The sequence below is a fragment of the Alexandromys fortis genome, unplaced genomic scaffold (assembly GCF_014885135.2).
Source record: "Alexandromys fortis isolate MF-2015 unplaced genomic scaffold, M_Fortis_MF-2015_v1.1 scaffold_25, whole genome shotgun sequence".
In the NCBI taxonomy this organism is placed as follows: Eukaryota; Metazoa; Chordata; class Mammalia; order Rodentia; family Cricetidae; genus Alexandromys; species Alexandromys fortis.
In genome coordinates this window covers 2,755,829-2,772,027 of record NW_026067904.1, presented here as the reverse complement: position 1 = coordinate 2,772,027, position 16,199 = coordinate 2,755,829, and the positions used below count along the sequence as shown (strand labels likewise).

At 40.4% G+C, this 16,199-nt stretch overlaps 1 protein-coding gene across 2 annotated transcripts; it reads right to left on the bottom strand.

Annotated features, from left to right (window-relative positions):
* Positions 1-385: 385 nt before the first annotated feature.
* Stard4 (StAR related lipid transfer domain containing 4) lies at positions 386-15,568 on the bottom strand. 2 transcript variants are annotated; one of them, XM_050134985.1, is made up of 6 exons: positions 15,482-15,568; positions 11,203-11,317; positions 10,293-10,342; positions 7,255-7,381; positions 6,142-6,256; positions 386-4,766 (listed from the first exon to the last, which is right to left on the bottom strand). In XM_050134985.1, the coding sequence occupies exons 2-6, from the start codon at positions 11,305-11,307 to the stop codon at positions 4,537-4,539; spliced, it is 627 nt and encodes a 208-aa protein (XP_049990942.1). In that variant the 5' UTR covers positions 11,308-11,317; positions 15,482-15,568; the 3' UTR covers positions 386-4,536. The 2 variants fall into 2 exon arrangements, with proteins under 2 accessions (XP_049990942.1, XP_049990943.1); XM_050134986.1 differs by lacking the exon at positions 15,482-15,568 and adding an exon at positions 15,386-15,462.
* Between the last annotated feature and the right edge of the window lie 631 nt (positions 15,569-16,199).

The window sequence follows — 16,199 nt, the reverse complement described above, 5'->3', positions numbered from 1 at the left end:
CAAGCAGGGTTTTGTCTCTTTTTGTATTTTTCCCAGCACATGCCACCTCTCTAGTATGCTGCCATTACCAAAGGTCCAAGACAAGGCTACTGGATGCTAGACTAGAACTTTCAGACCTGCTTGTCAAAATAAACCTCCTCTTTAATCAGTTAACTTCCTCAGGTATGTTGTTATAGATATGTAAGGCTGTAAATTGCAAATAAAGATTTAACAGTATTGTTTGTTGCTAATATTATGAGACATCGGCAGATCTGTTAACTTTACTTTCCAGGCTTGTATTTTTGTTTTTAAACAGTTCAAGTGTTTAAATAACATTCTCTAAATTCAGATATATAAGCATTTGGTCAGTGCTTAAGGTGAAAGTAACTTACACAAACAAGATCAATGACCAGAAACAAGAGTGTCTAGAAATCTTTATTCAGATATACTCCACTATAATTTAAAAATAAATACATTTTATTTATAACATAGTTCTTTATTCTAATGCCATATATATATAGCTTCACAAAATAATAAACTTCCTAAAAATGGTCTCAATACATCATTTGATGGACTGTAAGAGATGAATTTTAATACATAACAGTATGTATAAAATCCCTGGAAACACAATAATGAAATAATTGTAAGTCCAGTCACATGCTCTAGAATGAAGCTCATGTTTTTTCTATGCTCAAATCTCACCATCCCATACTTCTACAAGTCCAGTGAAATCACTTAGGGGCCACAAGTGTAGCTTAGTCCTGGCATGCACCAGGACTTTGCCTCACAGCAGAAGAAATGAAGGAAGGGGAAAGGGGCTAGACAAGTGCCCACAGAAGTTTTAAAGGAGCCCTCATCAAATCCAGATTTCCACCAGCGCCTCTGGCTCTGTTACCTTTTCTACTGGTAGAAACTACAACATCCATTTAACTAAAGGGAATTAGCATCTGATCCTAAAGATGCTACTATGCTCTTGGGAAGGTAAGAAAGTTGCCATCCACAACAAAGGGAATTCTCAGCTCTAACAGCCCAAGAGACAATGAGGGGCAAAGATGGTGGTGTTTCCTCTTCTCTATAACCTCAGGGACATTTCTTACCTCAAGATGTTAGTTTAATTCCCTAAGTAACAGTCAAGCAATCTTCAAGTAGAAAAGAAAGGAAGATGAAGGGAGAATGCCCTGTTAGCTAGGACTAAAGTGTTACACCTGGAAACCCCAACTTCAAATACACCCTGCGTGCAGGCACGAGATCCTGATGTTTACATGCGAATACTCCAGTGGTTCTTGGCAAAGAACTGAGAACACTCCACCTGTTATTTTTGCTGAGTATTGTTTTAATCATTGAAGAATAATCAAGAATTTCAACAAAAACCAGTATTCCCTACCAAGATGTCACTTAGATGACACTATTGTTTTAAAACAGCAGTGTCTACTGAAGCTGATGTTATGGCAAGTCTTTCCTTAGCAAGCTGTGAGCTACAGGAAACAACAACACAGTGATATGGTAGGCTATATTCTTCCATCTCCTTCACTGTCCTATCAAATGTTACTTTTAACAAAAATAATTTTGAGGCAATAATTTTTAATTTACTGAGAATCAGTAATTTATTTATTTATATTTCTAAAGAAATCATATCTTATTCAGCAAGCACTAAAAGGGCTGGGCTATAAAGGGTTTCTGTTTAAGAAAGCAATTATGAATTGTCCACTTCACCTTATAGCAAGACAAATGATACACACACTGTAGAACTGTTCATTACAATAGGTACAGGCCTCATGTGGCTAATGATGCTTGAAGTATGGCTAGTCTGCAGCAGTAAAATACACATCCTACTTTAAAGAATTAATAGAGACCATAAGATATCTCAATAACTTTTTAAAAACATTGGTTGCATATTGAAATATTTTAGATATAGTGAATTAAAGAAAACACTACTAAAATGAATTTCAGCTGTGTATTTTTCTGTATATGAGTGTTTTTATATGTACATATATATGTGTATACACACACACACACACACATATGCACTCTGTGCATGCCTAGTGCCTACAGAGGCCAGATGGCACCAGATCCTCCAGAACTGGAGTTATGGACAGCTACAAGCTTCCATGTTGGTGCTGGGAACAGAATCGGGACTTCTGCAAGAACAGTGGGTGCTCTTTAACTACTGACACCTCTCCAGCCTCTGCTAGGATATTTAAATTACATATATGGCTTGTATTATTTTCCTGTGATAAAACAGCTATAGAAGCAGCAGACCTAACTATATGCTAGTATCTTTCCCACTTTACAGCATTTTTATAATACTTGAGATAACACACTTAAAACATATAAACGTTCCTGAGTTTAAACACAAAAACACATACACACCCCTCTACTCTTAGTAACAAAACCAATCAAGCTCTAATGTCATCTTTCTCATCTCCTTCCCTATGCTGGCAACTGGGATACTCTACACTCTGGCTGGATGAGAACACACAGTAGATACAGACAAAGGGAGCTTTTAGCCAACAGAAATACTCTAGAGCTGGACTGTGCTGATGGCTGCACAACTCTTCAAATGTACGCAATCATACATTTACCACAGGTAAGCTGCGGACTCTGTAAACTCTACCTTATACAAAGAAGTTCAGGGGCTTCAGATATAACTTCTGAACCCACTGTGGAACTCAAAATGGCAACGAAAACATTTCTATCAGGGTTATTACCTGAAGTGAATTAGCTGATCACTCACAGGAGGTCTACGATGATGAGAACAAAAGGAACACTGCTGAGTGACACTGGACAAGCGTTGGCATCCTTAGAGGCCCTGGCTCAGGCAATGATCGCTCTGACAGTCATGTTTACGGTCTTGTTACAAAGTCTTCCCAAGCTGTTGTTATTTTATCAGGGGCAAAATAATGGTATATATGGGGAAGTTACAGAAGACACAGTTAACAATGAACAGTCTTCACTGGACACTCTTAAGTGCAATTTTCCCCTATTGCAGAAGAGAAAAGTACCAAAGAAATCTAACAGTTGAAAGTTACAACCAATTTAGACAAGGATCTTAGTGGTTAATAAACTCATAACACAGGATCCTGTGTAACTGCTTCTGGCAGGTCTTGAAACCATTATTTCAACCTAAAAGCTCTGAGCTTATCCACCAGAAATGCTGATGCTGCCCCTTTTTGCTCCATGTGTATCTTCATCACCAGTTACAAGAATAAAACCAATTTCCCTTCTGACTGTCAAAATGGATGGGAAAACTGACTTCACCCTCAGACAAAGACTGCTGTGGAGCAGACCAGCCACGCCCCTCAACCATTCCTTCGGGCATCTGAACCATCATATACTCTGGTGGGCCTTTCTGTGGCTTGCCTGCCTGCAGTTACTTCCAGAGTCCACTTTACTCCACACTAGCCAAAAGATGAAAAGCAAACCACCACCAACCCACCAACCGACACACAAAGGAAAGGGAAGGCAGCACATGGCCACAGCAGTGGAGAGTGGAGATGGTAACACAGAAGGACCTGACATTTCACGGGGAGTGCTCACATAAACACAAACACGGAGTTACCACAAATTCCCATTTTAGAAGTAAACTAAGTAGACACTCAAAAGTCAAAGAATGACTTGGAATGTCACAGTCACGAAAGAATGTTCTCTGAAGATAGGCCCATTTATAGTTCAGGACATCTAAGCATCCGGCTGAATCTAAGGATACATCTGCTACAGCTCCAGACCAAAGCTGCAAATTCAGAGATATTTTAAAAATTGAAATATGTGTAGAACAGTCACTGAATTTCACTTTTTAGCAACGACCTTCTGCTGGTGTGAGGGGCACCACTAGCTGTTTCCTCTGTCAACTACTGTTCAGTGTGATGCCGCCAGTGTAGACCTGGCTGTTTTCAGCCACTCCTAGAATAAATGCACATAAAGACACAGGTATATTTTACAGGCTTTGTACAAGAATATCAAAATTAAACTGTATTGAATTGTGCCTATGGTTACAAGAACAGCTATTCCTTGTTGTTTGTGCTTTCTAATACATAAAATAGTACAAGTCAATGAACAAAGAACTTTGTTTTTACAGACCATGGAAGACTTTTTCCTTTTGTCCAAACTATTGGCAAACTCTCATAACATATCAAGACTAAAGTAGAACAGTTAAATTAAGAACCATTAAAATTTTACAAAATGTTCAAAAAGCGCCAAAATAACATGAATAGCATTGTGCTTGCACACTTCATAATTTTTAAGCAGCCAAAAATTTCCTCCTGAGGTGCTGTTTTACTTCTGTGAATGAGAACACGATCTAAATCTTGGTATTTCATCCTTCCCATTCCTAGACACACTTCCACAACCAAACAAGTGCAAAGAAAAGCTTAAGAAAGTGTAAATGCCCTATTTACATAGCTACTCACTTTTAATATAAAATGAGATTATACTATGGAGCCCCAAACACCTCCAACACTTCTACGGGCTGCGCAGCAGACAGGGTTGATGGCATTTACAGGTCATGCAGCTGAGGGGAAGAGCAGGCTCAGCAAACCTCAGCACTGTGAGTTGAACATATTAAGCCTTCCGTAAGGCTTTTCGCAAATCACCATAGAAGTTGGTTAGCGTGCTTGCCATTGCTGTGTCTACTGCAGACTGAGGGATCATGCCACGCAGATCTGTCTGAATATAGCCTGTCAAAAGACTCTGGCTTGGATTGTCTTTAAGCGGAACACAAAACCAGCCGCAGGGATGGTTATAGCCACGAACGAACTCTGGTCTCATTTCATTCCAGTCAAGACTAACCCCTACAAGACAGTTTTAAAATGACTTACATTATTAATAGTAATAACCAGTATTTGTCTAAAAACCTCATTAAAAATATTATCAGAGTCCTATTTTAAATGCTTTTCTTCTCATCCATACAAATGAAAACTAATCCCCAGGAGTGACCACAGCAAAATGAGAACAATAACTTCCAAAGAGAATTCTGGTGCAGGGTTGACAGGTAATGGGGAAATCCTAATCCCTTCAGGATAGATGACATAGTATCATCTTAGAAACTCCTTGGGAACTACAAATCTTAGCTGCAGCAGCCGGGCCTCAAAGTAACAAGAACAAAACTGTATGGTTCCGTAACTATTCCCCACAGCATAGCCATCCCCAACTTAAGTACTCACTAGTTAAATAAACAAGCAGATGACAACTTACAACTCAAGTTTATACTACACATAATAAAGTATCAATTTACCTACACATTTTTAAAAACAGGAGGCTTTCAGTGTAGTATTTAATTAAAAAATACAACATAATTCAAAGAAGGAAATTCTATATATATAAATATATATAATTATATATATATTCTACTATATACATGTGTATGTTCATATATTTATACCAAGAAACTGCTTTTGGAAACCTGGAATGAAGTATCAGTTATTGGATCCCTTTCTAAGTAGAGCATATTACATAGCTGGGAATAACAAGTGATCAGAAATGGTTGAGGGCTCATCCTTAAACATGACATTTAACCTGAAAGACCCAGGGACATTCCAGTGGGGGGGGGGGAGTTAGAGGCAAAACCAAGAATGAAAGGCTGCAAAACGCCATCCTCTAAGCTCAATACAACTACTGCAGTCTTGAAATCGCAACTGGAGCCATCTTCACAGGCTCCACATAAGACTGGCCTGTCAACAACTGAGGGAAGAGAAGCTCATAGGACCCTACTCCTTACTGTTAACACTGACAGACTCTGGGAAAGGAGGAGCCATTGTCAGCTGTCTGCCCACTGCTGAGTCTACCAGGCTCCACACAAAATGAGGAGATAGAATGTGAGAACAAGATAGAGAGGGAAAAGTCTGGGGTAGACAAGGTAGTAGGGAGCGAGGAAGAGCAGTCAGAGTGCATTATGTACACATGTGAAACTGTCAAGGAACAAATTTCATTAATACAAAAATGAAAAAATCCCCCAGGATAATATGAAACAACATATATTCTCAACTAATATAGATTGGCATAGATTTATGATGTTTAATCTGTCATTTAATGCCTAAAGTTTAGCATTTAATAAAAAAACCTGTAATAAATAAAGATTAAAAATATACTTTATATGGAAAGACTCAGGATAAAAACTTAAATATCTGAAGTAGACTTAAAGAAGGAACAAGAGTTTTAGGTAATTACCACAGGATAAAAGTCCTTCTTCATAGCCCACAGTGTAGGAGAAATCAACAAACTCTCTTGGGGAAATAATATTCAGAAGTTGGCCAGCAGTGGTGTAACGCATCACACAGCAATTCTAGGAAGACAGAAGGTCAGACTGGGGTCACCATCAGACACGAGAGTCACATACCAAGATCAGTCTCTAGTAAGAACTGACATTCACTCAAAATGTTTTGGTATAAGAATAGCAATTCCTACAGTGGTTCCAAATAGTATAATTTCTTTTCTAAATGTCAATGCAATTGTAAGAACATGATGATGATTCATAAAAATACAGAGGCATTTCAGTATCTAAATCTCTACTCAATTAGAGATGGCTAATCCAATTAATGCAGTCAATTCTACGGGCCCAGTACATATACAGAATGTACGGGTACAAATTGTTTCTGAACTTCGAAGATAAAAAAAAATCCACAAATATGTTATGTTTTGACTTAAAAAATCAAGTATGGTAAGAAGTAAATAAAAGCAGGTAACAAGCCCCTTTGACTAAACAGTTGTCTAGTATTTAAGGCAATGTTTTTATTAGCTATGGTCTTTGATTTTAATTTAATATAATTGGAAATTTTATATTCAACCTAGAAACCTAAATACAGGAGTGGTGTTTTCTTCTGCCTTGGAGATTTTAGACCCTAACCAAAATTTTACAATGAAAGACGCTGAAGACTTTCATTAGCAAGAAAGGGAGCGGTACACTGGGAACAACTCAGTACTAACACTCATCAAAATTAGGAAACTCAACTTTAATCTCGGCACCAGGAAGATAGGGGTAGGTGGATCCCTGAGTTTAAGGTTAGCCTGGTCTACATAGCAAGTTTTAGGCCAGTGAGGGTCATATAGTGAGACCCTGTCTCAAAAAGGAAAAAAAAAGAATGAACAAATAAATTAAAATCAAATGGAAAAACCTGCGCTCTTAGAAGGCAGCACAGGATTCTCCTACGGTATCTTTGCTATGATTACTACTCGTGAAGAAATTAACGCAGTAACGCGAGCATGTACAAATGTGGACACTCACACGTTCTCTCTCTCACCCCCCCCCCCCAGGAAATTGTAGCACTTTTCCTAAACAGATACCTCTTCAAAGTGCTCCAAAATATCCAGTGAAGTCATTAACCGGTCCCAATCCAAGCGCCAGGGCCCTGGGCGTATGTGATCTATCACATTATTGACGATGTCATCCATAACACCTTGGGCTTTGTAGCTGGAGAACAAGGAAAGAAACAAAGGCTATCCAAATGAAAACTTTCAGTACAGAGCTAACACTGAAAATAGGAGGAAAACTTAATGGAGTTTTTATAAAGGAAAAATATCCTAACAGCTAGTTTAATAAATAAAAGTTCTAGGGCTGGAGAGATGGCTCAGAGGTTAAGAGCCCTGACTGCTCTTCCAGAGGTCCTGAGTTCAATTCCCAGCAACCAGATGGTGACTCACAGCCATCTGTAATGAGATCTGGTGCCCTCTTCTGGCCTGCAGACAAACAGACAGACAGAATATTGTATGCATAATAAATAATCTTTTTAAAAAATAATAAATAAATAAATAAATAAATAAAAGTTCTAGCAATTACTTTCTGAAAATTTGTCCTTTGTCCTCAAATTAGAAATAGAAAACTGAAGGTTATACTATGTCATCATAAACAGTGATGGCCCTTCACATTATAATATAGCTCTAGTCTACAGGACATTTCAAAACTCCCATGAAATATTGTCCTCTTCTTAGTTATTCTCAACATTAATTAGTGTATGTATATTTTTACCCTGACTTTTTCCTTTTCCCTTTCCCCCACTCCACATTCTCCCATATACCTCATTGCTCTTTCAAATTCATTAACTGTTGCATGCATATATTTATTCCTAAATATAACCTGCTCAGTCTGCATGTTACTTGCATGTATGTTGCAGGGCTGACTGTGTGGTGCTGGCTAACAACTGACATGCTGTTCCCTGGAGAAGACTATTTCTCCCCTCTCAGCACTCTTTGGTTGCCTGTAGTTCTTTGTACAGGTTTGAGGCCTCCTGGGCTTTCCCCATTCACTTTGGCATGTTGTTGTTCTTGTTCAGCTCAAGTTTCGGGATACATCTACAAAACAAATTCTATACCTAAGGCTCAAGGATCATTACAGAAGGGGAGGAGAGATTGTAAGAGCCAAGGAGGAACTGGGCATCCGCTGTGAGACCCTGACTCCTGGTAAAGTCAGAAACTACACCCATAACACCCATACATGACTACACTAGCTTTCAAGAACTTTTTAGTCACAGATTTGGAAAAGATATGTATAATACATATAAATGGATACAAACTTAGATAAGTTATATGTGTACAATTCCTTTAAAATTAATGAAAATGATAATCCAACAAGATGGGCAAAACACATAAGACAACCATAAACATCAATAAATACCCTCAGTGTCACTGCAATCAAATACACACTAACAAGATACCATTTAATTCACCCCTCTGCCATACAGTAAACTTAAAATGTCTTTGACTATGAATCTAAGAATGGCACAGGATTTCCCTGGAGAGCTGCAGACTGTCACAAGTTTGTCTACAACCTAGAGGACTCCAAGAAGCTACTTGCAAACCTGGTAAAGCCCCTTTCTTAAATTCTCATTTAGTCATTCCCATCTTTCTCAATGTTACTCCAGTAAATTCAAAACCTTGTGAGGACCCAGAGAGGAAGCATGGGAGGTGGCAGAGGTCCTTTGTACAGAACTGAGGCTCCTTCAGAAGCATGATTTCCCACCACAGGCTTGATGCTCCAGCTGTGGAGACACAACCTCTTCCCTAAGTAAATGCCTCATCCATATTTAAGTTACTTTGCCTAGAATATGAATTAGCCCTTCATTTCTTATTCTTCCTAGAGTCTCAACAGCACAGCGCTCCCTTAGCTCTTTCTATGCCTGTCAATCCCAGCTGGGAACAACTGACCTAAAGGGTTAATTCCCAGATTGCTCACAATGCTTGATCCAACTCCAATCTCCCTGTCATATCAAAAATATTGTACAACTCATCTTTCTGGAAACATTATCTTTGGCATAGTACTTCAGACATTCTGCACATACTCAGTGGCCCAGCAGCTTCATTTTTAAAAAAGGTTGAGGCCTAAGGATTTGAACATTTTATTTCAACTCCATGTGGCAACTGTCCATTCTGATTTTTTCAAAGAAAATCAGTAGACTTTTTTGACTACAGGCAAAATTCATGTGCAATTATAACACTAAAAAGAAAAACAAAAGTTATTCATAATACTACTATTTAGAGATAAATTTTGTCTTAGGCAAAGCATTTTAATAAAAACATATATTTTAAATAAGCCTATGGCTGTGCTGAGTATTCATCTATTTTACATTATAGTATAAACAATTTTTTTGTATGGTTTTTTTGGTTCGTTTTGGTTTTTCATTTATTTATTTATTATGTATACAATATTCTTTCTGCGTGTATGCCTGAAGGCCAGAAGAGGGCACCAGACCTCATTACAGATGGTTGTGAGCCACCAAGTGGTTGCTGGGAATTGAACTCAGGACCTTTGGAAGAGCAGGCAATGCTCTTAACCGCTGAGCCATCTCTCCAGCCCCCAGTATCATTAAATAATCTTTTAAACACAATTTTTAAAGGCAACCAACATTGTACCAAGTACAGATATTTTCATAGTTTACTATCAAGAGGTCTAGTTTTTAATATTCATAATAATGCCATGATGAAACATCAAATACCTAAATTACTACCATCTTACTGATGGGGCTATCAGGGGAATTTTTTAACCGAATGCTAGCTGGGCATAGGAACTCAAGGACTTAGAAAACTGAAGCAGAAATTGTCACATGACCACCCTGTCTCAAAAGAGTCATTTAAAAAGTTCTATTACACTTAGTAATGCAGACGATTAGAAGGGTCATGGATGCGATGCTAAGAAATTCAGATTTTTATTTGCCTACCGCTATTATTTATGACTAACACAGTCCACAAAATATTTGGCCATTTTGAAAGCTTTGAATTTATATGGCCAATTTGCTTCTAATAAAATTTAAAACTATAAAAATAAAAACTAAATTCTACTATGATCATGTAAGATAATGTATGAGTTATAAAACTGAGAATTTACTTACAGATACCCACTAAATTCTTCTGAGGGTTTTCTCCAAACTGTTACATCTTTCTAGAAAAATAAAAACATTATATGGTGGTAATCACATAGGTGGAACCTTTTGCACAAAATTATTTCTGTAAGTTTAGAGCATTTAACTTTGCATTAAAAAAAAACTTAAGTAATTTCTCAGCACAAGTAGTTACTTACGTCACAAAGAAACCTGTGTTTGAATTTCTTCTGTACCACTCTGTACTTCTATTATGCTCCTTAAAGACTTTTAGTAGCTTAGCGATTTAAAGACTTTAAAATTCAATAGCAGAACTGTATTAGTGGCTATTATTTGCTTCATTCTAATCTTAGCTATTTACTATTACTGATACATTCAGCCTATGACATTAGGAACATTAAATATTTCATTCTCAAACTGTACATGCCTAAATTAAATAATTTACATTTATTCTGACTATGTTACCTTGACGTAGTTCTTACATTTCCACCCAACACTTCCCAACTGACTCTAAATACGAAACTAACGAGAGAACTAGAGAACGCACTGCTTCTAGGTTTGGCTCTAACACTCCGCCACACAACACTTACATGATAAAGAGGAACACTAACTGCCCACTCACAAACGCTTGACACATCTGATTTCCGTACAGACTTTCAATGACCAACCTTGCTTAAACTCTTTCTTTGTTGGCTTGGAAAACCATTCCCTGCTCTATGAACCGATGTATCAAGTCCAACAAGTAAAAAGCTAATGAGTTCCTTCCTTGGTAAGACGACCCATCATCTCATCTACAGAATCATCCACTGTACTCATAATTTAGCACATCATTTTTCATCTGTATTCTCCTGATCTTTTAAAAGTTATCAGACAATTCATTGGCCATATGCTAAATATCCAAACAGTAATCACATATATTTACCATTTTCTTGGCAACTCGCCACTTATCTTCTTCAATGTTATGATACTGGATCAGAGTGTTTTGAAGTTTAGTTGAAAAAGAGGCAACATCAGTTAGGCCTTCCATCTTGATCTTCCTGTTACAGAAACCAAGATTAGCATCAGCAAATACTGGAGAGAGTCAAATCTTTATTCAAATGAATTCTCCTGAGGGAGCTCTAAAAGACAGCTGCACCTGCACCCCACTCCCAAGGAATCAATCAGAAATTCTGAGAATAGGACCCGGGTAGAAATTTTCCCTGGAAGCTTGAGAGGAATGCTCCATAGCCAGGGACAGCTGACTCTTTGCTATTAGAATCCCTCATATAAAATACTAGGAAGAGGCAGATGGAAGAAGAGGGAGGAGGTGGCTCTCCTTATCTAGAGGCTGTTAGTGCTCAAGCATCCCTCTAATTCTCAGCTGTCCAGTGAGCCCAAGTCCACATCCAAAGCCTGAAGGAAAATGTCTAGGTGCCCAGCATTATCTTAGCAATTTACGATTAAAATGACATTGAGCTTAGAGTCTCAAGCCAAAAGGCTGGGAATCACCTTTAATGATTAATAAAGATTCCTATCCACACTGCCATTCCCCATTGCCTAGGGTTCTATTTCCAAGGGGTTTATGCTCATCAGGACTTTTGATCTCTGGACTTGGGATTTCTCTGCCTGACTGCTGGATTCCAAATCTTTACATGACTAACAACGCGCAATGCCAAAAGCCGTCAAAACTCCAGTCCTCAACACAGACTTCTGCAAGTTACTCTGCTTGCTTCCTTTCATTCCTCACAGTGCTTGGCAGGATCTGAAGCTGATTTGCTATTGCCACACAATTCTACTGTTTAACCACCGCACCTCAGTCACAGAGCGAAGGTCATTGCCGTAGCACTGTCTAACTCTCACCTAGAACGCTGCGGCTCTTAATGTCACTGTTGACACTTTGCCCCACATACAAAATCTGCTATCCCTTTATCATCTTTTGATGCCAAGATATCAATTGTTTGCGTAATTCCTACATCATCCCTACTCTTTCCATCCCTGTAAAAGGTTCACAGAGGAAAGTTGCCCAATATCAACCATCAAATCGCTAAAAACAAAACCAGGAAAGACTTCATTAGTAATTCTGTCTTCCAACCAGGGCTCAGAACTATTTATCTAAAAACTAAAGGTTACAGAAATAAATCAAAGCTGTAGTCAATATTTAAATAGCACAATGTAGAGTTTAGAAACCTCCAATACTAAAGTAAAAAGATGAGAAAGTATACATGAAAAATTTAATAACCTAAAACTTGAGAGCCATAAAAGTGATACAAACTTTGTAAGTATAGACCACACCTAGCCCTAAAGTGGATGAGCTCATTCCGAAAGTCTACCAGTCAAGGACATACACGGCCACTCAAGAACACGCCAACTTCACAACCAGTACCGCCACCTTATTCAAGGGTGCGGTGCAAACCAGTGCAAATTCCTGGAGAGCTTATAAAAGAAACGCACTGGATCCTTGTGACTAGACCACATTCTGTAAACCCAGAGGCCTCCTGCTGGCTTCCTGTGGGGAGCTGATAAGAAATTTTTTTTTTCAAAATTATTTGATAGAAATCAAATGAAATGGAAAGCTGCTATTATCATGACCAAACATTAGCTTTATACAAAGCCAGCCCAGAAATGTAAGCAGTACAAACTACCTATAAAGATGAGAGTCTGGAACTTACAGACATTTATCTTGGCAACCATTCCCATCTCGTCACCAACGCAATCTCAAGCTGTCTGGTACTGCTTGTGTGCAGCTGGGCTTCGCTGCATAATTTCTACTCTTTTCTGATGAACTGCCTCATAAACTGGGCTAGCTCGCCCACCAGTGTTTTCTTACAGGCCATGCTGTAATTATTCATTTATATTCTACCATTTAGCTGCAGGATCTTTAGGAATATAAAATATAGCTGTTCGGGGTTGTGCTCTGACGAGCATGATGTGGAAACCCAATGAATACAATATGTATTGCTATTTACGCCAGTCATCTCTGAGCTTCTGAACAAGGAGGGTCTCCGTTGTTCCCACAAGGAATGAACAGCTTCTCAAGAAAGTCTACCACTGCTTGCCAGGACCCAGCTCTGACATGATGGAAACAGGCAAACCCAGTGTTAGCTCTTAAAAACTTGACTTATTCTGTCTGTAATAAATCTCAGCGGCACTAACAAAGCTAAAACTCTAGAGACTGATTAACAGTCTCTCTACGGATGCCGAAGGAAGGAACCAGAGACCGACATAAATATAACATCAAAGGTTCTCTTTGGATACCTGAAGTGTTCCGCTCAGCAGTCACTTCCTGCATGGAAATCCAGAACAAATGGCGGCCACTGTCTAGGTCGCTGTGTGTCTGAGCACCTGGCTAAACTTACTGTAGAACGAGGGGAGCTCGGACTGGGGTTGGCAAGGTTCTGGCTCTCCCCTGAGAAAGTCAAGTGCTTTGATTAACTGAAAACAAAGCACAGTTTGCCCTCCTGCATTCAGCAGCCTGGAAATACTTTCAAATGCCACTCTGAATTTCTTTTTACTTCACTTTTCATTCTCTTGACCTTACATCAGAAATTTCTGCAACCATAACCAATATCAAAGATAAGAGGTACCACCCAACTAAACAGACTTCAACAACTCCATACGAGAAGTCATAAAACCCTGTCAGACCAAGTATTAATTATTGTCCACTTCATATCTTTTTTGAAATTAACCTTTATGTTTTCTATGTCCATATTTCTGAACAGATACTATTGGGGCTTTTGAAGGCTTTCTTGACTTGCCTAACAAAAGTCCAGTTATTCTCAACTATATGCCACGATGAAATGGCAATAGGTTAACACAAGGCATTTTAGGACCTGCAGAACAGCTGGGTGATTAAAAGTGCCTTAGTCTGATCCCAAAATGATTCCCCCCAGCTGTTCTCTGCCATCTACATGTACAACATGAGCCCTGTCATGTATGCACCTGCAAACACACATACATCCAGTGCACAAAATTTTGGAAAAAAAAAAAAAAACCTTAAACAACCCCAAAAAAGAACAACTTGTTCTTTTGTAGTTTAAAACACTTATAAAGATTCTCCGGTATCATAACTTTTAATTGTCCATTAATCAATTAATACAGTTTTTATGTGCATCAGGTCACTTTAACAAGCCACAAACTTCCTTTGACAAGATTGCAAACTAAAGCCGTATCACACTATACATCCTAACATTAAAAACGCTAACAGATGCTCGATCTCCAGCCTACCTTGAGCCACTAGTTCAACTTTCCTAACTCGGGGCAAGGGCAGTCGCTTTCCATCTCTGAGACTGGCCCTTGTCAGCACAGGGGCATGAGGCATGCAAGCATACTTCTGCGGGGTGTACCTACAAAATCGCCTTTCACAAGCTCACCCCAACACTCTTTACAACCTGCAATATTTACATTCCAGTGATGCCACAGCCTTAGCTTTGACTCTAATTTAGCGCCCAACTCCTGAATGCTCTTAATTCTTTTGTGGAATAGGTTTTGGAAGTCGTAACGTCCTATTCTGAGCTTAGTTTTTCTGATACGTTACACTGTGCTGTTCCCTTGGATTTTCATGACAACCCTGTGAGCCCTTGCTGTCACTATCACTACTTTACATAAAGGGAATGCCGCATGGGAAAAGAGAAATTATTTGTTCAAGATTCCAAAGGTAAGTGAGGAAACAAGAGCTCCAAGCCAGGCTCTTTGATCTGAGGTTACAGGTCACTCTTGAGACACAAACGACGAAAGCTGATCCGCAGACTCCCACAAACTTCACATTAAAACCTGACCGCCACGCTGTGTATAACTGTCTTCCTAGCTCCCGAACCCCCAAACCTCAAATAACCTTCCCTGAATGTCTGTGAAGGAAGTCCGCAGCAGTAACTTCCATGAGTTACAACATGGACTTGGCACTGACCAAGTGTCTCTTGCGAGCCCTGTCCCCACCGAAGCTCGAGGAGAGGAAATGGCCCTTGCACCTCTTCCGAGGACTACGGCAGAGTCTCCGCGTACCACGCCCTCAGGACCTTCACCCACAGCCCTAGGTGCCCCGCCATCACCATTTAACAGACGGGGAAACTGAGGCCTCCTCGGCTCGCGGCCCTTAAGAGGCGGCGGCTCTCGTCCTGCTGGGCTCTCACCCGCAACCAGAGTCGGCCACCCCTCTCCCCTCTGCGGGGCCAGGAAACGCTCGGTCCGGCTCCGCCGCCCTCTCTCCTTCCCTCCAGGCCGTTTACCTGAGGATGCCAGGCAGCTCCAAGTCCAGGAAAAAGCGGCTCGCGGTTCCTGCAACCCCGCGCTTCAGCAAGCAGGTTTCCAGCCCGCCCAGGCGCTGCTGGGTGCAGCCAATGGGCGCGCGGTGCCTTCCGACCACAGCCAATCAGAAGGCAGCAGGCCTCTCAGGTCGCGGAGGGCCACGCCCGCAGCCCCGCCCTGCGCGGACCCTTGGGACCTCCGGGAAGTGTTAGCGGAGCAACGTGTGCTCGCTGGGATTGGCTGGCGCCTCGGCGTGAGGGGCGCCGATTGGCCGCCGAGGATGGACCGATTCCGCGTGCGTCTGGGCTGGCCCGAGCCAGAGTTCCCTGGCTGTGCGGGTTTGCCTGTGGGCTTGGAGCAGAGCCAGGGGGCCACGGCTAGTTGGTTGTGAAACGCTTGTGCGAGGCTGCAGGGAGGAATTACAAATGAGGAATGATGGTGAGGGAGAAGGGTCCAGAGTCTCCGTTGTGAAAATCCCTAGTGGGGTCCCGCTAAGGCAGGCTGCAAAGTCTGCTGAGCAAAGTCCCCCCACGCCCTGCAAGGAAGACCCCCTCTCCCTGATGACTGGCTAGCGTGGTGCTGGCGAGGAACACAAAACAGTGCAACCACAGTGCAAATTGACCTTTAGCCAAACCGTTTTCTTGTCTTCAGATAAGGGAGTTCAAAGAGCATCCTTGAAAGGAGAGGAGAGGTGTTTGG